Here is a 22048-nt window from a genome sequence, read left to right on the forward strand (position 1 = left end):
TAAGTTTGAGGTGTTGGAGGAACTCCCTAATAGAGGTGTCTCTCTCTCTCTGGCATTTGTTAATACCAGGCACTGTACAAAGTATTGGGTCTTGTAGAGAATTAAAGGGTGATGGAAGAAAGAAAGAAAGAAAAAAAAAAGACAGTGCTCAGATAGGTAAAATAACCAAATAGTAACATGTCAGTGAAACCAAGCCAATTAGATTTGGTTCAAAGGGCCCTAGGGAGCAGAATGAAAGGGACAAAAGCTAGACTGTAAGGAGTCACGAATGATCAAAAGGTAAAGAATTTAGAGGTGCAAGAAGCTGGGAGTGATGGATGGCTCAAGGGGAATAAAAGAAGGCTTTTAGGTATTCAAGAGACTTGAGCAGACTTGAAAGCTAAGGGGAAGGAAACAAATTGGCATGGGAGGGGAGAAGAGTGGAAGCAACTGTTTTTAGGGTGAGAAAAGACCAAAATCCAAGGCATCTACTTTCTGAAAAATAACTAAGGAGAACCTAGAACTGGCAGCAGGCAAGGGTGGCTTTGGGGGAAGCTCATGTTCTGCTGGCCTTTATCTTGCCAACAAAGTTGCTAACAAAGCTATCTGGACTTGAGAGGTGGGGGACTGGAGGCTTCAGGGGGGAGTTAAAGGTCTGGAAACAGAGTATAGACCCGGTAAATGACTAAAATGGATGTTGCATGGAAGTAAAAAGCAGTTACATTGGGGAAAATGGGTCCTCCCGTGCCTTTTAGGGCATAAAGGACTTCCATGGAGAGTTTACCTATGGATTTTAAACATATCTAAAGCATATATGATACAGACTTGCCACATTTGTTGAAAATCAGGACAGGAGAAGTGAGGTTAAATCCCTATTATAAATTGTAGAATGCTGTGGAACCTAAACTGACAATGTACTCAACATGCTCCATCTCAGAATATTTCAAGCTTTAAAATTCATTTAATGTATTTATCGAGCACTACGTGCAAAACATTGTATTAAGCACTAGGGAAGAAGGCAAGTGTAAATCAGTCCCTAGCCCTTGGGGGTGGTGGGGGGAGAGAAAGAGGACCACAATCTAAAAAGGGGATTGGGAGGGAGGCAAGGAGCAGATGAGGAGGGTGACCAAGAGCAGCTGCAGTTTAATATAAGATGGGATAATCAGATTAGAAGTCACCTAATTCCAGGACATTTGCATAATTTCCTAAAGTTGCTCAGAGTAACCTATGAGCCCATGCTTGGGCACAAGATCACACTATATAACCAATAGTATGTGCAGAGCACTGTACTAAGCACTTGGGATAGTACAATACAGAGTTGGTAGACTTGTTCCCTGAGCACAAGGACAATGTTTTCCAGAGAGTAGGCTGAAGAAATAAGGCATTTTTGGAGATGTCATAGCTATGTAGACTCCATTCTCAATTACTCACATACTGGAGATAATACATGCATATGGCTGGACTGTGAAGTTTCCTGAAGTCAACAAACAGATGCAAAACTATACTAGTTACTGTAAGATGGAGTGATGGGCCAAAAAGCAACAGCATGGCCTAGTGGAAAGAGTACAGGACAGGGAGTCAAAGATCCTGGGTTCTAAACCCTGCCTGCTGTGTGACTTTTTTCTCTGTGACTCAATTTCCTCACCTGTAAAATGGGGCTTTAATACCTATTTGCCCTCCTACTTAGACTGGGAGCCCCATATGGAAGAGGGACTGAGTCCAACCTGAATATCCTGTATCTACCCCAGGGCTTAGTAAATACTAAGAACTTACATGCCATAATTATTAAAAGTCCTCCTTGCAACCAAATCCAATTCTGGCCACAGAGAATCCTCAGTCATCCACCTCTGCCAAGACAAACTCTTTACCATCGGCTTTAAAAGTACTCAATCAGCTCACCCCTCCTACCTTACCTGGTTGATTTCCTACTACAACCTAGCCTACACACCTTACTCCTTTAACTTCAACCTACTCACTCTTCCTCAGTCCTACCTCATCACCAACTCCTGTCCCACCACATTCTCCCTCTGGCCTGGAACACCCTCCCCTCTTCATATCTGCCAGACCACCACGCTCCCCTCCTTCAAAGTCCTATTAAAATGACATGTCCTCCAAGAGGTCTTCCCCAACTAAGACATTCTCCTACTCCCTCCCTCTCCTGCATCACCGATGCACTTCAATTTGTACCCTTGAAGGACTTGATAGCCTTCCCCCACCCCTCTGCAATGCTGCACAAAGCCATAACATTCATTTTATCTCTCCCGCTCTAAATTGTAAGCTCCTTATGGGCAAGGAATGTGTCTAACAACTCTGTTGTATTGCACTCTCCCAGACCGTTCAGTGCTCTGCACACCACAAGTGCTGAAATGCCACTGACAGAGGCAGATGTTTTCAATGAGGGTTGCCAATGATTCATGATTTGACCCATCAACAGAAAGCTGCTCTCTGGGGCTCAACACTGGCAATTCTTCTCCAGCAGCGCTTTCACCTTACCTCACCTTTGCTACATTTGACCTATTGTTTACATCTCACTTCTTGTCTTCCAGTTCCCACTGCTTCTCTTGCAACTGATGCTAAAATCCAAAGCAACTGAATCTGCCCATTAAAACAGCCCTCATTTCAGAGAAACTGTGATTAAAGGTACAGGCTAGAAGTACGATAGTTCCTAGATTCTTCCTAGCTTTTTGCATGAACCTGGTCACTTGTTAAACTTACCCGAGTCATTTTTTGCAACTGCAAATTCATAAAGTACTGGTGCTTTGGTGTGCCTCATAAGACCATAAGAGATTCAAGAAAAATCTTAACCAGAGTAGTACGGCAGGCACAATATGCTAAAGATGAATAGGTATTCTCATTTTGAACGGTCTTTTCACTAGCTTTTACACACCTCAAATGCTCCTTTCTTACTCCATCTTCCTATGAAAGCAGTGCCAGAGGGGAACTGCTCAGGCCAGAGGGGAATTAAGGCCAGGGGGGAATTCATGGCTTGGGGGGGGGGGGGGGGGGGGGCACCATCAACCTAACTGCACAAGAAAATTTTCCCTCCTCTCCCTGGCCATTTCATTTTACCCACCTTCGAAGCACACCTGTAACAAGACTGCTAAAGTACAAATACAAAATACTAAAATATAATCTAAGCACTCCCATCCTGAATTCCCTCATCACCTCACCTTACCCTTTCTTGCTTAATCTCCTCCCATAGGAAGGCCCAGAGAAACAGTAGGGCAGAACTATATGTTTAAGAGCATCTCCTCTGCTATACATTACTGGGAGGGAGGGAAGGGAAGGCGAGAGATATTAACGATTGTTCCTTCATTTTAAATTTGAAAATGGTCTGAGAATACTGCATCTACCACATGCAAAATGAACTGGGCCAGATTTCACACATCTGAATTTGACCACCAGGAAATGCAATAGTAGTTTAATCAGCCGAGATAGAGTAAAAGCAGGAGATGAGGTCCAATCCCTACGCCTTGGACAGTTGAGTGCTACACATAGTTGGGATACAAAGCTATCTTTTGAACCGAAAGTATCTTTTTGCCACAAAAGTAATGGCGAAGACGGGTTACACTGCGGCAGTTCTTAAAAATGTTATTTGGCCTCTGAACCTGCCCCCTTCCCCTGTCCCACCAATCGACGAGGAAGAAAAACCTCTTTCAAGTACTTTGACCCTCTGTTTTCCGGGGCCTTAAACAAAATCCAGGCCCTTGGGTGAAAAACAAGAATCCCCAAGGGTCCCGTTAAACAACACCCAAAAGATGACTAGTTTCCATCTTGGAAAGCGGCACAAAGGAGGGTGAGCTTCCTGATAAACCCTGACCATCCAACCGCCCCCCAAAGTCAGGAAAGTCACCTGGCCGGGCTAGCGCACCCCCATTTTCAGTGATTAAAGGATGAACCTTCAACTGCGTTACTGGGGAGGGAGGGAGAGAAGAGAGAGAGGGAAAGGGGGGAGGGGAGGGGCGGTAAAAAAAGAATCGAGCCGGGGGGATGGAGAGAGAAAGAGGGAAGCGACCCAAGATGGAGTCAAAAACTCGCGCCCTGCTCGCTAAGAGGAATGACCCCAGGAGTCCTGATTTGGGAGCCCTTCTTATTCCCGAACGCTTGATGCGGGTCGGATCGGCGGGGTCCCGTAGGCGGCCATACCCCCGGCTTTCCGAGGAAAGCTGGCGGGGGCAGGGGGCTGAGGGACGAGGACCCCGCTACCTTTTGTTACAGACGCTCAACCTCCCCACCTCCCCCTAAGGATGCAGAGTCTTCTGAATTTTCAGCTTTTTCCTCTTCCAAGGGTTTAAAGGTTCAGACTCGGGGGCGTCCCCCTGCCCTCGCATCCTGTGCGACGGACTCCGAAACTGCTCCCGTCCGCCCGCGTGCCCGGCTCACGCCGCCATTAGGCCAAGCCCGCCGACGGAACCGCGCAGACGACCGGGGAGGCAAGCGGGGTCCGTCGGACCTGCCTGCAGCATCCGGATTCACTCGGGCCGCTCTGACCCTCCCGGGGCCGTGGCGAAGTGGGGGGGGGGGGGGGCGCCCGCTGCCTGGGGCCGGCGGTCGTTGGGCGAAGCCGGGAGGGAAGAAGAGAGGCGGCGTGGAAATCAAATAGGCTAAATAGGCTTCTCACCTCTTCGGGACCACAGCGTTGTTCCCGCTCGCCACACCGGCTGCACCGCTGGCCTCCTCCATCTTGGGATCGGTTGCCGCCGCCGCCACTACCGCCTCCGCCGCCGCCATTTTCTCTGCGTCTGGGCTTTGTGTGAGGATTCCGAATGGAGGGCGGCGCGTCTGCGCGAGCCAACTACGCGGGCAGGCCTAAACGCGCGGCACAATCGGGACGTGCGCGCGCAGGCCAGGAGCCGCCTGCGCAGACTCCTCCGTTTCTAACGGCCCCACCCTCGCCGCCGGGTTCCTCGAAGGGCGGGTGGTGACGCGAAGGTGGGAAGGCGGGGGCGAAGGCCGAGGGGCTGCGGGCCCGTGGGAAGGCGCCGTCCCCACCTTCAGCGCCGCTTGGGCTGGCCGGGAATCGGTTGGTGCCGAGGGCAAGAGCAGTATCGAGGTACAGCGTGGCTCAGTGGAAAGAGCCCGGGCTTGGAAGTCAGAGGTCATGGCTTCGAATCCTGGCTCTGCCCCTTGTCAGCTGTGTGACTTAATAATAATGTTGGCATTTGTTAAGCGCTTACTACGTGCCAAGCACTGTTCTAAGCGCTGGGGTAGATACAGGGTAATCAGGTTGTCCAACGTGAGGCTCACAGTTAATCCCCATTTTACAGATGAGGTAACCGAGGCACAGAGAAGTTAAGTGACTTCCCCACAGTCACACAGCTGACAAGTGGCAAAGCCGGGAGTCGAACCCATGACCTCTGACTCCGAAGCCCAGGCTCTTTCCACTAAGCCACGCTGCTTCCCCATGCTTGGGGTAAGTCACTTCACTTCTCTGGGCCTCGGTTATCTCATCGGGAAAATGGGGATTAAAACTGTGAGCCTCACGTGGGACAACCCGATTCCCTTGTATCTACCCCAGAGCTTAGAACAGTGCTCTGCACATAGTAAGCGCTTAGCAAATACCAACATTATTATTTTCATTCGATCATATTTATCCAGCACTTACTATGTGCAGAGCACTGGACTGAGCTCTTTCATTCGTTAGTATTTATCGAGCGCTTACCGTGTGCAGAGCACTGAACCGAGTGCTTGGAATGGACAATTCGGCAACAGATAAGAGACGATCCCTGCCCAATAACGGGCTCATAGTATTTAGATGCCAAACAATATGGGTATTAGGTAGTTGCCAGACTTAGGATGAAACCCAAGGTTTATGGTAGAGAACAGGCCTTGCGTGGACCTTCATACAGAGCCCAGTACGTCGATTTTTTTTTTTTAGTGGCATTTGTTAGGTGCTTACTATGTTTTGATGCTATTGATGCCTGTCTCCTTGTTTTGTTTTGTTGTCTTCCTCCCCTTTCTAGACTGTGTTGTTGGATAGGGATTGACTTATCTGTTGCCGAATTGTACTTTCCAAGCACTTAGTACAGTGCTCTGCACACAGTAAGCGCTCAATAAATACAGTTGAATGAATGCTATGTGCCAGGTGTTGTATTCATTCATCCAATCGTATTTATTAAGCGCTTACTGTGTGCCCAGCATTGTACTAAGCACCTCGGAAAGTACAATACAATAGACAGTAACATTCCCTGCCCACAACAAGCTCACAGTCCAAAAGGGGGGAGATAGACATCAATACAAATTCATAAGATTACAGATGTATACATAAGTGCTGTGGGGCTGGGGACAGGGAAAGCACAAGAAGAAAGTCAGGGCGACGCAAAAGGGAGTGGGAGATTGATTCATTCGTTCAATTCATTTAATCCTATTGAGCGCTTACTGTGTGCAGAGCACCATACTACGCGCTTGGAAAGTACAATTAAGCAATAAAGAGAGACGATCCCTGCCCACAATGGGCTTTCAGTCTAGGAGGGGGAAGATGAGGAAAAGCGGGGCTTATTCTGGGAAGGCCTCTTGGAGGAGATGGACCTTCAATCAGGCTTTGAAGGCAGGGAGAGTCATTGTCGGAATAGAGGAGGGAGGGCGTTCTAGGCCAGAAGCAGGGCATGGGCAGGGGTCGGAGGTGAGACAGGTGAGATCAAGGCACAGTGAAAAGGTTAGCACTAGAAAGAGCGAAGTTTGCAAGGTGGGTTGTAGAAGGAGAGAAGCGAAGTGAGGTAGGAGGGGGCAAAGTGATGGAGTGTTTTAAAGCCGACATTGAGAAGTTTTTGTTAGGTACGGAGGTGGGTAGGCAACCACTGGAGATTTCTGTGGAGGGGGGTGACATGTCCTGAAAGTTTTTGTAGAAAGATAATCCGGACAGCGGAGTGAAGTTTGGACTGGAGTGGGGAGAGACAGGAGCACTGGGGAAGATACAATCTAATCAGATTGGACACAGTCCATGTCCCACCACATGAGACTCTCAGTCTTAATCCCCATTTTATAGATGAGGTAACTGAAGCACAGAGAAGTTGTGACTTTCCCAAGGTCACGCAGCAGACAAGTGGTAGAGGCAGGATTAGAACCCAGGTCCTTCTGACTCAGCCCATGCTCTATCCACTAGGCCAGGATGCTTCTCATTTATGGTTGATTTCTTGATTGATAATTGAATTGTTCCATCCTAGACATCACATTAATGATATTTATTGAAGACCTACTAAGTGCAAAGCACCATACAAAGGTTTTAGGGGAGAGCCTTCCTTCTGCCTGAAACTCCTTCTCCCTTAAAATCCACCAGATGACATCCCTCTTCACCTTCAAAGTCCAAGGAGCCATCTCCAGTTAATTTTTCTTCACCCCAGGTCATGTCGTTTCACTAGAGCGGCACAGCCAAGTGGAAAGAGCACGGGCCTGGGAGTCAGGTGACCTGGGTTCTAATCCCGGCTCCACCACTTGCTTACTGTGACCTAGGTCAAGTCATTTTACTTCTCTGTGCCTCAGTTTCCTTATCTGTAAAACGGGGGATCAATACCTGTTCTCCCTCCCCCTTTGACTGTGAACCCCATGAGAGACAGGGACGGTGTCTGACCCAATTTTCTTGTCTCTATCCCAGATTTTAGTATTGTGCTTTGCACTGGAAGCACTTTAGTAAGTGCTTAACAAATGCCACTATTATTATTATTACCAGTGGGGACTATGGGAAGAGACTAGGAGGCAGGATATCTGGATTCTGCGAAAGAAGAGAGTATAGAGTGTAAACTCTTTGAGGAAGGGGACGCGTGGCTCGGTGGAAAGACCATGGGCTTTGGAGTCAGAGGTCATGGGTTCGAATCCCCGCTCGGCCACTTGTCAGCTGTGTGACTTTGGGCAAGTCACTTCACTTCTCGGTGCCTCAGTTACCTCATCTGTAAAATGGGGATTAAGACTGTGAGCCCCACGTGGGACAACCTGATTCCCCTGTGTCTACCCCAGCGCTTAGAACAGTGCTCGGCACATAGTAAGTGCTTAACAAATACCAACATTATTATTATGTCTCTTAATTACATTCTTCCAAGTCTTTCTACCCCTTCACTCCTTTGAGATTTACCTTACCCATCTACTTTGTTGGTAAAATTGAAGTCATCAGGCATGAACTTCCCAAGGTCTCCCCATCAGCCAATCATTTTTCTAAAAAAACAGTTCTGCACATGTCTCTCCACTCCTCAAAAATCTCCAATGAATGCCCTTCCCTCTCCACATCTCACCATTGGCTTGAAGACTGAGCATCTTACCTTGGCAATCTCCTACTACTACCCAGCCCGCTCACTTCACTCCTCTAACACCAACCCATACATTGGACCTCGATCTCACCTCTCTCGCCACTGACTCCTTGCTCACATCCTCAGTCTGGCCTGGGACTCCCTCCCCCTTCAAATACAACAGACCAGCACTCTCCCCATTTTCACAGCCCTACTAAAATCAGATCTCCTCCAAGAAGCCTTCCCTGATGAACCACTCTTTCCCCCACTCTATTCTCCCTCCCTTCTTGGTCGCCTATGCACTTGGGTCTGCACCCCTTCTGATACTCTTCGATCTCTGCTGGTTTTGACCCCACGGACCACTTCCTCCTCCTCGAAACACTGTCAGGATTGGGGTTTTGCTGGCCTGGTACTGTCCTGGTTTTCTCCTCCTACCTCACTGACTGCTCCTTTTTTTCTCAGTTTCATTCGTTGGCTCCTCCTGTCTCTTCTCCTCTAACCATGAGTGTTCCTGCAAGGCTCTCATTTTACATTCACTCTTTCAGGGAACTCCTCCAATTGCACGCTTCAGCTCCCACCTCTCTGTGAAAGACTCTCAAATCTCTCTCTGTAGCCCTGACTTCTCACCTGACTGGCATCCCCTCTGGCCTCCAGGCCTCCTCCAGCACCTCAAACACAAGATGCCTAAAACAGAATTCGTCTTTCCCCCAAACCCACTCCTCCGCCTAATTTTCCTATTTCAGTTCACAACAACAACACCATCCTTCCCATCCCAGATGCCCACAACCTTGGTGTCATCCTTAACCTTTCACTATCAGTCAACTCCCACATTTTTTCCACTGTGAAATCCTGCCGGCTTTTCTTGCACAATATCTCCTGGATCTGTCTCTTCGTCTCCACCCACACTGCTACCTCCCGGGTTCAAGCTCTGGTCTGGGCTCTGTTAGCGAGATGCAGCATGGCGTAGTGGATAAAGCATGGGCTTGGGAGTCAGAAGGACCTGGATTCTAATCCCGGTTCCGCCACCTGTCTACCATGTGACCTTGGGCAAGTCACTTTGCTTCTCTGTGCCTCAGGTACCTCATCTGTAAAATGGAGATTAAGACTGTGAGCCCGATATGGGACAGGAACTGCGTCCCACCCAATCACCTTGTATTTACCCCAGTACAGTGCCTGGCACAGAGTAAGAACCTAACAAATACAACAATTATTATTATTATTATTATTATTATTATTATTATTATTATTATTAGACTACTGCATTAGCTGCCTTACTGGTCTCGCAGCCTTTCCCTACTCCAATCTATACTACATTCTGCTATTGTATGGATCAAATTCTTGAAGGGTCGTTTGGCTCACATCTCTGTTCTCTTCAAAACCCTTCACCGGTTCCCTGTGCCTTTTCACGTCAAGCAAAAAAAAATGATTTTTAAGACTCTCTGCCATACTTAACTGGTAAAGGCTATCTGCTCCCTTTACCTGCTATTCCCCCAAATGCTATCTTCGTTTCTTCTCAAGCTAACCTTTCTGTTTCTCACTCTTGCTCCTCCCGCCTTTGTCCCATTGCTCACGCTATTCCCCTGGCTTGGAACCCCCTCCTTCCCCATTTAAATCCCTCCTAAAGTCCCACATCCTCCAACAAGCTTTCCCAGATTAATTTCCCAGCACCCTGAAGCACTTATGAACTTATTTATACCCTTTGTAGCACTCATAATAACTGTGATATAAGCACTTACTATGTGCCAAGCTCTGTACCAAGCACTGGGGTGCTTACAAGATAATCAGGTCAGACACTCATTCCCTGTCCTAAATGTGGCTCGCATTCTAAATCAATCAATCATATTTATGGAGTGCTTACAGTGTGCACAGCACTGTGCTACGTGCTTGGGAGAGTATAATAGAACAGTATTGGTAGAGATGTTCCCTGCCTTGATTACTGCATTAGCTTTCTTGCTGACCTTCCTGCCTGTTTGTCTCTCCCCTCTCCAGTCCATACTTCCCTCTGCTACCTGGATCATTTTTCTACAAAAACGTTGGGGCCACATTTCCTCACTCCTCAAGGAACTCCAGTGGTTGCCCATCCACCTCCACATCAAACAGAAACTCTTTACCATTGGCTTTAAAGCAGTCAATCACCTTGCTCCCTCCTACCTCACCTTGCTATTCTCCTACTACAACCCAGCCTGCACACTTCGCTCCTCCAATGCCAACCTTCTCACTGTACCTTAATCTCGTCTATCTCACCACCATGGTCTATCTAGACCATGTCCTGCCTCTGGCCTGGAATGCCCTCCCTCCTCATATCTGACAGAAAATTACTCTCCCTGCCATTCAAAGCACATCTCCTCCAAGAGGCCCTCCCTGACTAAACCCTCCTTTCATCTCCCATTCCCTTCTGCTTCACCCTGACTTCCTCCCTTTATTCATCCCCCCTCCCATCCCCAGTGTCAAGAGCATGGGCCTGGGAGTCAGAGGACTTGGGTTCTAATCCCGGCTCTGCCACTTGTCTGCTGTGTGACCTTGGGCAAGTCACTTAACTTCTCTGTGCCTCAGTTACCTCATCTGTAAAATGGGGATGAAGATTATGAGCCCCATGTGGGACAACCTGCTTACCCTGTATATCCCCCAGCGCTTAAAACAGTGCTTGGCACATAGTAAGCGCTTAACAAATACTATCATTATTATCTGCAATTTATATTAATGTCTGTCTCCCCCTTTTGACTGTAAGCTCGTTTGGGGCAGGGAATGTGTCTGTTGTATTATATTACATTCTCCTAAATGCTTAGTATGGTGCTCTGCACACAGTAAGCGCTCAATAAATATGATTGGCTGACTGCCCACAATTAGCTTTCAGTTTAGAGGGGGAGCCAGACATAAATATAAATAAAGAAATTACAGATATCTACATAAGTGCATGACACAAAAGGGAGTGGGAGAAGAGGAAATGAGGGCTTAGTCAGGGAAGGCCTCTTGGAGGAGATGTGCCTTCAATGAGTCTTTGAAGGTGGGGAGAGTAATTGTCTGTCGGATATGAGGAAGGAGGGCGTTCCAGGCCAGAGGCAGGATATGGGCGAGAGATTGGCACCAAGGGAGGGAGAAGAAGTATTTAACTCCTATTTTACGGATGAGGAAACTGAAGCAGAGAGGAGTTAAGTGATTTGCCCAAGGTTCCACAGCAGGTAAGTGGTGGAGCTGGAATTAGAACCCAGATCTTCTGACTCCCAGCCCCATGCTCTTTCCATTAGGCCATGCTGCTTCTCACTCACCTATATATGTGTGCTCAAGGCATTTATTTTGACCACTCCCATTTCAAATATTTTTATGATTGTTTCTCTGGTTAGAGTGTACTCCTTGTGGGCAGGGGGAGCATCATTTCATTATTATAATAATAATTATGGTATTTGCTAAGCACTTACTATGTGCCAAGCAATGTTCTAAGCACTGGGATAGATACAAGGTAATGAGGTTGGACGCAGTCTGTGTTCCACACTGGAGCTCACAGTCTTAATCCCCATTTTACTGATGAGGTAACTGAGGCCCAGAGAAGTTAAATGACTTGCCAAAGTCACACAGCTGACAAGTGGCGGAGTTGGGGTTAGAACCCATGACCTCTAACTCCCAAACCCGGGCTCTTTCCACTGGGCCACACTGCTTCTCATAATAATAATTATGGTATTTGTTAAGCACTTACTACGTGTCAAGCACTGTTCTAAGCGCTGGGGTAGATACAGGGAGATCAGGTTGTCCCACATGGGGCTCACACTCTTAATCCCCATTTTGCAGATGAGGTAACTGAGGCACAGAGAAGTTAAGCGACTTGACCAAGGACACACAGCAGACCATCCCCACAGCACTGTACTCGTCCGCTCAACTGTATATATTTTCATTACCCTATTTATTTTGTTAATGAATTGTACATCGCCTTGATTCTATTTAGTTGCCATTGTTTTTACGAGATGTTCTTCCCCTTGACTCTATTTATTGCCATTGTTCTTGTCTGTCCATCTCCCCCGATTAGACTGTAAGCCCGTCAAACGGCAGGGACTGTCTCTATCTGTTGCCGACTTGTTCATCCCAAGCGCTTAGTACAGTGCTCTGCACATAGTAAGCGCTCAATAAATACTATTGAATGAATGAATGAATGAAAGTGGCGGAGCTGGGATTAGAGCCCATGACCTCTGACTCCCAAGCCCGTGACCTTTCCACTAAACCACACTGCTTCTCTAACCCAATTTACATAATAATGATGGCATTTAAGTGTTTACTACGTGTGAAGCACTGTTCGAAGCGCTGGGGGTGGGGATACAAGGTGATCAGCGTGGTTTAGTGGAAAGATCACAGGTTTGGGAGTCAGAGGTTGTGGGCTCTAATCCCGGCTCTGCCACTTGTCAGCTGTGTGACTTTGGGCAAGTCACTTAACTTCTCGGTGCCTCAGTTACCTCATCTGTAAAATGGGGATGAAGACTGTGAACCCCATGTGGGATAACCTGATTACCTTTTGCCTACCCCAGCGCTTAGAACAGTGCTTGGCACATAGTAAGTGCTTAACAAATACCATAATTATTATTATTATCAGGTTATCCCACGTGGGGCTCACAGTCTTAAGCCCCTTATCTTCCCTCCCAAACCCTGTCCTCTCCCTGACTTTCCCGTCACTATGGACGGCACTACCATTCTTCCCGTCTCACAAGCCCGCAACCTTGGTGTCATCCTTGCATGGCTCAGTGGAAAGAGCACGGGCTTTGGAGTCAGAGGTCATGGGTTCGAATCCTGGCTCGGCCACTTGTCAGCTGTGTGACTGTGGGCAAGTCACTTCACTTCTCTGTGCCTCAGTGACCTCATCTGTAAAATGGGGATTAAGACTGGGAGCCCCACGTGGGACAACCTGATTCCCCTGTGTCTCCCCAGCGCTTAGAACAGTGCTCTGCACATAGTAAGCGCTTAACAAATACCAACATTATTATTATCCTTGACTCTGCTCTCTCAGTCACCCCACACATCCAATCTGTCACCAAAACCTGCCGGTCTCACCTTTATAACATCGCCAAGACCCGCCCTTTCCTCTCCATCCAAACTGCTACCTTGCTGGTACAATCTCTCATCCTATCCCGACTGGATTACTACATCAGCCTCCTCTCTGATCTCCCATCCTCCTGTCTCTCCCCACTTCAGTCTATACTTCTCTCCGCTACCGGGATCATCTTTCTACAGAAATGCTCTGGGCATGTCACTCCCCTCCTCAAAAATCTCCAGTGGTTGCCTATCAACCTTCGCATGAAGCAAAAACTCCTCACTATTGGCTTCAAAGCTCTCCATCTCCTTGCCCCCTCCTACCTGCTCCTACCCTTCTCCTGCTCGGAGAAGCAGCGTGGCGCAGTGGAAAGAGCACGGGCTTTGGAGTCAGGGCTCATGAGTTTGAATCCCAGCTCTGCCACTTGTCAGCTGTGTGACTGTGGGCAAATCACTTAACTTCTCTGGGCCTCAGTTCCCTCATCTGTAAAATGGGGATTAAGACTGTGAGCCCCACGTGGGACAACCTGATTCCCCTGTGTCTACCCCAGCGCTTAGAACAGTGCTCTGCACATAGTAAGCGCTTAACAAATACCAACATTATTATTATTATTACCTCACCTCCCTTCTCTCCTTCTCCATCCCAGCCTGCACACTCCGCTCCTCTGCCGCTAACTTCCTCACTGTGCCTCGATCTTGCCTGTTCCGCCGTCGACCCTGGCCCACGTCCTACCTCTGACCTGGAATGCCCTCCCTCCTCACATCTGCCAAACTAGCTCTCTTCCCCCCTTCAAAGCTCTACTGAAAGCTTACTTCCTCCAGGAGGCCTTTCCAGACTGAGCACCCCCCCCTTTTTCCTCTGCTCCTCCTCCTCTCCCCATCACCCCTACTCCCTCTCTCTGCTCTACCCCCTTCCATGCCCCACAGCACGTGTGTATATTTGTACACAATTTATTATTTGTATAGAATTTATTATTCTATTTTATTAATGATGTGTATGTATCTATAATTCTATTTATTTTGATGCTACTGATGCCAGGCTACTTGCTTTGTTTTGTTGTCTGTCTCCCCCTTCTAGACAGTGAGCCCGTTGTTGGGTAGGGATTGTCTCTATCTGTTGCTGAATTGTACTTTCCAAGCACTTAGTACAGTGCTCTGCACACAGTAAGCGCTCAATAAATATGACTGATTGAATGAATGAATGAATGAGAATCTAGATCCTGAGATTGGAAAGAGAATGTGGGGATAAGTGAGAATGACAGATGCCAAAGGAAAGAAGAAAAATGTCCATGGTCAGTGAGGTATTTTCTAATCCTGACTCCATCCTTTGTCTGCTGTGTGACCTTGGGCAAGTCACTTAACTTCTCTGTCTGTTTCCTCATCTGTAAAGAATGAGGATGTGAGCCCAATGTGGGACAGGGACTGTGTCCAACCTGATTAACTTGTAATTACCCCAGTGCATAAAACAGTGCTTGGCACATAGTAAGTGCTTAACAAGTACCATAATAATAATTAAGTACTATTAATAAATAATAATAATAGTATTTAAGTGCTATGTGCCTTGCAATGTACTAAGCACTGGGGTAGATACAAGTAAATTGGGTTGGACACAGTCTCTGTCCCACGTGGGACTCACAGTCTCAATCCCCATTTTACAGATGAGGTAACTGAGGCACAGAGAAGTGACTTGCCAAAGTCACACAGCAGACAAGTGGTGGAGTCGGAATTAGAACCCATGACCTTCTGACTCCCAAACCTGTGCTCTATCCACTACAATAGAGAAAGGGAGGTCAGGTGTATATAAAGTCAAGATGGGAGAATGGAGAAAAGGATAATTTTTCTTCTGTTTAGGAGTCTGAGTGTGTGTATGTGTGTGTGTGTGAGAGAGAGAGAGAGAGAGAGAGAGAATCGCAAGAACATGAACTGGTTAAAAAGGTCAGAGAGAGGTACAGAATAGTGATGAAGGGAAAGGAACCCTTCCTCTGCCCAGCCCCTCTGCCCATGATTTATGATAGCGAAGGATGGGGGTCCTCGAAGATCCACCCAATTTAAGCCCCAAGATGGATTAAAGTCAAATGAAACGACAGATTCAAGTATGTCTTTTTTTTAGTGGTATTTGTTAAGCGCTTACTGCATGCCAGGCATTGTGCTAAGTGCTGGGGTAGACATAAGCTAATCAGGTTGGACACAGTCCATGTCCTATATGGGCTCACAGTCTTAATCCCCATTTTATAGATGAGGGAACTTAGGTGCAGAGAAGTAAAGTGATTTGCCCAAGATCACACAGCTGACAAGGGGCAGAGGAGGGATTAGAACCCGGGTCCTTCTGACTCCCAGGCCCGTACTCTATCCACTAGGCCATGTTGGTTCTCTCGTCCTATAAAAGCAGGTTGCATTCATTCATTCAATAATATTTATTGAGCGCTTACTATGTGCAGAGCACTGTATTTACCAAAGGAAATGGGACAGAATGCATTTTTAATAAAACCAAACTGTGAAATATGAAGAAAGCATGTCATTTGAAGTATCTGCTTCAGCCAACAAGGTTTCAAACTGAATGAATCACTCATCTCATCAGGACAACAACTGGAATTCTTTGGAAATGATCAAAGGTGGCCAGGCATTGGGTGGGTATTGGCAATGTTGGGGTTCAGCAAGGCCAGAGAGGTTTAAAGGGATGGGGAGGGGTTGAGAGGGAAGTGCAGGAGACAGGAAGCAAGAGGAGAAGCGGGGGGTATGGAAAGTGTAGAAGAAGAAAGGAAAGGAAAGGTTTCCTCTTGTTTGCCTGTCCTATGCCAAAATCCTTTTTTCTTTCCCCCAGATGCTTCTCCTATTCAACAACATCTCATAAAACCAATAAATATGGTACATTCCTACTCAGCGCACCTGGCTTTTTCCCACCCAGTGGGTTTCCAGAAATTTCAGGATTAAATAATTAAGAGCATTGTGGCCTAGTGGAAAGTGACTGGGGAGTCAGAGGACTTGGGTTCTAATCCTGGCTCCGCCACTTGTATGCTGTGTGACCTTGGGCAAATCACTTCACTCCTCTGTGCCTCCAGTGTCCTCATTTGTAAAATGGGGATCAAGTGACTGTAGTCTTAGTCCATGAGCCCCATGTGGGACAGGGATGGTATCTGACCTGATTACCTTGAATCTACCCCAGCGCTTAGAATAGTGCTTGACACATAGTAAGTGCTTAACAAATACAATAATAATAAATAATAGTTGTCATTATTCTCCATTCTACTAATAATAATACCTTGAATTAGTATAGTGATCCCCCCCCCCCAAGTGCTTTTTACATTATCTCATTTGTGTCCTCGCAATATCTCTATGAGGTAGGAAGGCACAAGCATTATTATCCTGGTTTTTCAGATGAGGAAACTGAGGCACCAAGAGGTTAAGTGATATGATCAAGGTCGCATAGCAGGTCAGTGGGAGAGCTGGGACTAGAACCCAGGTCTTCCTACCAGTTATGAGCTCTTCCCACTAGCCCACACGGTCTCTCCTCAACCGTGTTGCCTCTTACTACTCCTGACAGACCCACCTTTGTTCCATTTTATCTAATTGTATCTATACATTGTTACTGGGATTTTTTTTAATGGTATTTGTTAAGAGCTTACTATGCACCAGGACCTGTATGAAGCTAATCAGAGTGGACACAGTCCATGTCTTAATCCCCATTTTACAGATGAGGTAACTGAGGCACAGAGAAGTGAAGTGATTTGCCCAAGGTCACACAGCAGACAAGTGGCAGAGCTGGGATTAGAACTCAGGTCTTCTGACTCCCAGGTCCATGCTGTTTCCACTAGGCCACACTGCTTCTCATCTTGTCACCACTTCTAATGGCCTAACAAGAAGAAACACCTCATCTAATAACTGTGGTATTTGTTAAGTGCTTACTGCATTCAATCGTATTTATTGAGCGCTTACTGTGTGCGAAACAGTGTACTAAGTCAAGCACTGTTCTAAGCATTTGAGTAGATACAAAGTAATCAAACTGGGCACAGTCCCTGTTCTATAAGGGACTCATGGTCTAAGTAGGAGGGAAAATGGGGACTGAATTCTAAATTTACAGATGAGGAAACAGGCCCAGAGACGTGAAGTGACTTGCCCAAGGTCACACAGCAGACAAGTGGCAGAGCTAGGATTAGAACTCAGGTCCTCTAACTCCCAGGCCTTTGCTCTTTCCACTAGGCCTCGCTGACTGCCTTGAGAAATTGGAAATGACTCCAGGAGTTCGGTGAGGAACAGTGTATCTAGTAGACCCCAGTTGACCGTCAGACACCACTGATGGTAAGATTCCCCTGTGAGTGTGAACGCAGTGCAGGTCCTATAGCCCCTGGTGTCCCTTGTATTTAGTTATTGTATTTACTGAGCACTTACTATATGCCTAGGACTGTGCTAAGCACTGGGGTAGATTCGGGTTAGTTCAGGCACTGAGGTGAGGAGACTAGAAGCAGCAGGTATGATCTCTGCCATCCACGGGAGAGACAGACACAAAATCATTTACTGAAAGGAGGGTGAGGAGAATGGAAAGATGAATGTATGGATGTATAAGTTCTTAAATAGGAGAGTATGTAAGTGGATCTACTCAGCTTCTACCTCCCACTATCCAAGTATGATTTTCTGACAATCCACCTCATCCACAACTCCTTTCCCCCAAATTCAGTCCCTCCCCCCTCACCGTGACCTCTGTACTCTGGATACAGTCCACCTATCTCAGGTTATCGCACTCCTCTTGTACTCACTCCCTACCAAGCCTCTCATCCCTTGTGCTGCTCTTGGCCTAGTGGATAGAGCCTGGGCTTGGGAGTCAGAAGGATTCATTCATTCAATCATATTTACCGAGCTCTTACTGTGTGCGGAGCACTGTACTAAGCGTTTGGAGAGTACAATACAGCAATATAGAGAGACAACCCCTGCCCATATCGGGCTCACAGTCTAGAGTGGGGGCAGACAGACATCAATACAAGTAATCAGGCATCAATATCAATAGAATTATATATACATATATATGTATATATGCATATATACAGTCGATTAGACTATAAGCCCGTCGTTGGGCAGGATTGTCTCTGTTGCCGAATTGTATATTCCAAGCGCTTAGTACAGTGTTCTGCACATAGTAAGCGCTCAATAAATACTACTGAATATATAGGTAAGTGCTGTGGGGTGGGGAGAGGGGGGAAGAGCAAAGGGAGCGAGTCGTGGTGATGTGGAAGGGAGTGGGAGCTGAGGAAAAGTGGGGCTTAGTCTGGGACGGCCTCTTGGGGGAGGTGTACCTTCAGTAGGGCTTTGAAGGGGGGAAGAGTGATTGTCTGACGGATTTGAGGAGGGAGGGCGTTCCAGGCCAGAGGTAGGACATGGGCCAGGAGCTGGCGGCGAGACAGGCGAGAGCGAAGCACAGTGAAAAGGTTAGCACCAGAGGAGCAGAGTGTGTGGGCTGGGATGTAGAAGGAGAGAAGGGAGGTGAGGTAGGAGGGGGTGACGTGATGGAGAGCTTTAAAGGCAACAATGAGGAGTTTTTGTTTGATACAGAGGTGGACAGGCAACCACTGGAGATTTTTGAGAAGGCGAGGATGACATGCCCTGAACGTTTCTGTTGAAAGACAGTCCGAGCAGTGAAGTATGGAGTGAAGAAGGATCTGCGTTCTAATCCCAGCTCTACCACTTGTCTGCTGTGACCTTAGGCGAGTCACTGACCTTCTCTTTGCTTCACTTACCTCACCTGTAAAGTGGAGATGAAGACTGTGAACCCTGTGTGGGACGTGGACTGTGTCCAACCTGATTAGCTCGTATCTACCCCAGCACTTACTACAAGTGCTTAGCACTGTATTAAGTAAGTGCACTTATTTAGTGCTGGCACTTAGTTAAGTGCTTAACAAATGCCATAAACAACCCCCTCCCCACCCTGCAAAACTCAACTATCTTCCTTACTTACACCACCCCCTCAGCCAAATTCCCTCCTTTAGACTGACACCACCAAACCCACCCCTTGATTTCACCAGAGTCACTTCCTCTACTCCTGTAATTATACAACTGAATGCAGCTGGTGGAAATCCAGGCACCTGGTCAAATTTTGCCACTTTCACTGGATTCTCTCCTGCTACAATTCCATTCTCCTCCTTTTCTCCACCTCTTCTATTCTTTCCTTATCATCTCCCAGGCTCCTGACCTCCACTAATTATTCCACATCTTTTGATCCTGAAGTCCTCCTCTGCACTAGACTGCTTCTCTTCCTATCCCCTGAGAACCTCACCAACTATTGTGTTGGTAAATTGAGGGCATCACAAATGAACTTCCCCAAATCCTCCTCCCCACTATACTACTCCCCTTTTTCTCCTTCCAATTACCTCTCCCATCTGCTGCCTAAATCTAACCCCTCTATCTATGCCGCTGACTCCATCCATCCCCTCTCTCTGCCTAAAAACATTTGCCCCCACTCTTATTCCCTCCATTACAGTCTTCATTCTCTCACTCTCAAATGGTTTCCTTTTCCTCTGCCTTCAAGCCTGGTCAAGTCTCCCCTATGCCTTAAAAAAAAAAAAATTCTGCATCCTACAGCCCCATCCAGCTATCACCCCACATTCCTCCTCCCATTCCTGTGCAAACTCCTTTGACAGCTTGTATATACCTATTTCTACTACCTTTTTTTTTAACAGTATTTGTTAAGCACTTATGATGTGCCAGGCGTGTACTAAGCACTGGGGTCCATGCAAGCTAGTCACTTTGGACACAGTCCATGTCTCATATGGGTCTCACAGTCTTAATCCCCATTTTACCGATGAGGTAACTGAGGCACAGAGAAGTGAAGTGATTTGCCCAAGGTCATACAGCAGACAAATGTTGGAGCCGGGATGAGAATCCAGGTCCTTCTAACTCCCAGGCCCATGGCCCATCCACTGGGCTATGCTGCTTCTCTACTACTGCCTTGACTTTCTCTCCACCTTACTTCTTGACCCACTATAATGAGGGTTTTGACCCTTTCGCTCCACTGAGACCCCACTTTTCAAAGTCACCAATGATCTCTTCATTGCCAAATCCAAGGGGCTCTAATGCTGTCCCCATCCTCCCTGATAATAAATGCCATCAGTATGTTTTGTTATTATTATTATCACTATTATTAAGTCCTTGCCCTGGGATGGGTACAAAATAAGCAGGGCTCACAGTCTAGAAAGGAGTGAACTCTTTTACTGATGAGGAAACTGAGGCACACAGAAATGAACTAACTTGCCCAAGATCACATAGCAGTTACCTCATCTGTAAAATGGGGATTGAGACTGTGAGCCCTACATGGGACAGGGACCGTGTCCAACCCTATTTGCTTGTATCCTCCCCAGCACTTAGTACAGAGCCTGGCACATAGTAAGCACTTAACAAATACCACAATTATTATTATTATTATTGCAGGCAAGTTGTGAATCTGGGACTAGGACTCCTGACTCTTAGTCCCATGCTTCTTCCTCTAGGCCACACTGCCTTCCTGACTTCTCAGTCACTACATCAGTGCTTAGAAAAGTGCTTGGCACATAGTAAGCACTTAACAAATACCATCATTATTATTACATGATGGTGGTCATTGCCCAGAGAACAATATTCAAATCCCAGCTCTGCCACTTTTCAGCTGTGTGACTGTGGGCAAGTAACTTAACTTCTCTGTGCCTCAGTTACCTCATTTGTAAAATGGGGATTAACTGTGAGCCTCACGTGGGACAACCTGATTACCCTGTATCTACCCCAGCGCTTAGAACAGTGCTCTGCACATAGTAAGTGCTTAACAAATACCAACATTATTATTTGGTGCATGTGAACTGGTCACATATGGAGTCAATATCAGAGCACTGAGTGAAACTAGGCTTCCTGATGAACTGCAGCTAATAGAAATGGCTGTCACCTGATATGCTTTTCTTCAGAATTTTGGGTTTCAGGTGGTGGATCTGCCATTCCGGTAGAATCACTGGTCATGGACCTTCCAAATCCACCCCAAGGATGAAGAGACCGGTGACCCTGAAACATCATAAATACAGCAAAAGGTCCCAGTGAGAAGTAGTGTGGCCTAGTGGAAAGAGCCCAGGCCTGGGAGTCAGAGGACCTGGATTCTAATCCCAGCTCCCCAACTTGCCTGTTATGTGTCTTTGGGGCAAGTTATGTCACTTCTCTGGGCCTCAGTTTCCTTGTCTGTAAAATGGGTATCCAAGACATTTTGGTTTTTTTACATTTCAACGGCTGCCTGAGAAGCAGCGTGGCTCAGTGGAAAGAGCATGGGCTGGGGAGGCAGAGATCATGGGTTCTAATCCCGGCTCCGCCGCTTGTCAGCTGTATGACTTGGGGCAAGTCACTTAACTTCTCTGTGCCTCGGTTACCTCATCTGTAAAATGGACATTAAGACTGTGAGCCCCACGTGGGACAACCTGATCACTTTGTATCCTCCCCAGCGCTTAGAATAGTGCTTTGCATATACTAAGCGCTTAACAAATGCCATCACTAATTAATTAATTCATTCGCACATACTCAGCCCCTGCTTCCTCTGAAGCAGCATGGCTCAGTGGATAGAGCACGGGCCTGGAAGTCAGAAGGTCATGGGTTCCAATCCCAGCTCTGCCACTTGTCTGCTCTGTGACTTTAGGCAAGTCAGGTCACTTCTCTGTGCCTCAGTTCCCTCATCTGTAAAATGGGGATTGAGACTGTGAGCCCAACATGGGAGAGGGACTGTGTTCAACCCAATTTGCTTGTATATTAGAGAAAAGCTGCATGGTGTAGTGAATAGAGCACAGGCCTGGGAATCAAAAGGTTATGGGTTCTAATTCTGGCTGCACCACTTGTCTGCTGTGTGACCTTGG

General features: G+C 47.1%; 1 protein-coding gene across 3 annotated transcripts in view; it reads right to left on the minus strand.

Annotated features, from left to right (window-relative positions):
- Positions 1-4739, minus strand: part of HNRNPM (heterogeneous nuclear ribonucleoprotein M) — a 37597-nt gene extending 32858 nt beyond the window's left edge. The window contains exon 1 of one of the 3 annotated variants that reach the window (XM_029050288.2): positions 4601-4739. In XM_029050288.2, the coding sequence (XP_028906121.1) occupies positions 4601-4710 (110 nt within the window). In that variant the 5' untranslated portion in view covers positions 4711-4739. The remainder of the gene's footprint in view (positions 1-4600) is intronic. The other 2 variants (XM_029050287.2, XM_029050286.2) reach the window with 2 other exon arrangements.
- Between the last annotated feature and the right edge of the window lie 17309 nt (positions 4740-22048).

This window comes from Ornithorhynchus anatinus, chromosome X1 (assembly GCF_004115215.2).
Source record: "Ornithorhynchus anatinus isolate Pmale09 chromosome X1, mOrnAna1.pri.v4, whole genome shotgun sequence".
Classification (NCBI taxonomy): domain Eukaryota; kingdom Metazoa; phylum Chordata; class Mammalia; order Monotremata; family Ornithorhynchidae; genus Ornithorhynchus; species Ornithorhynchus anatinus.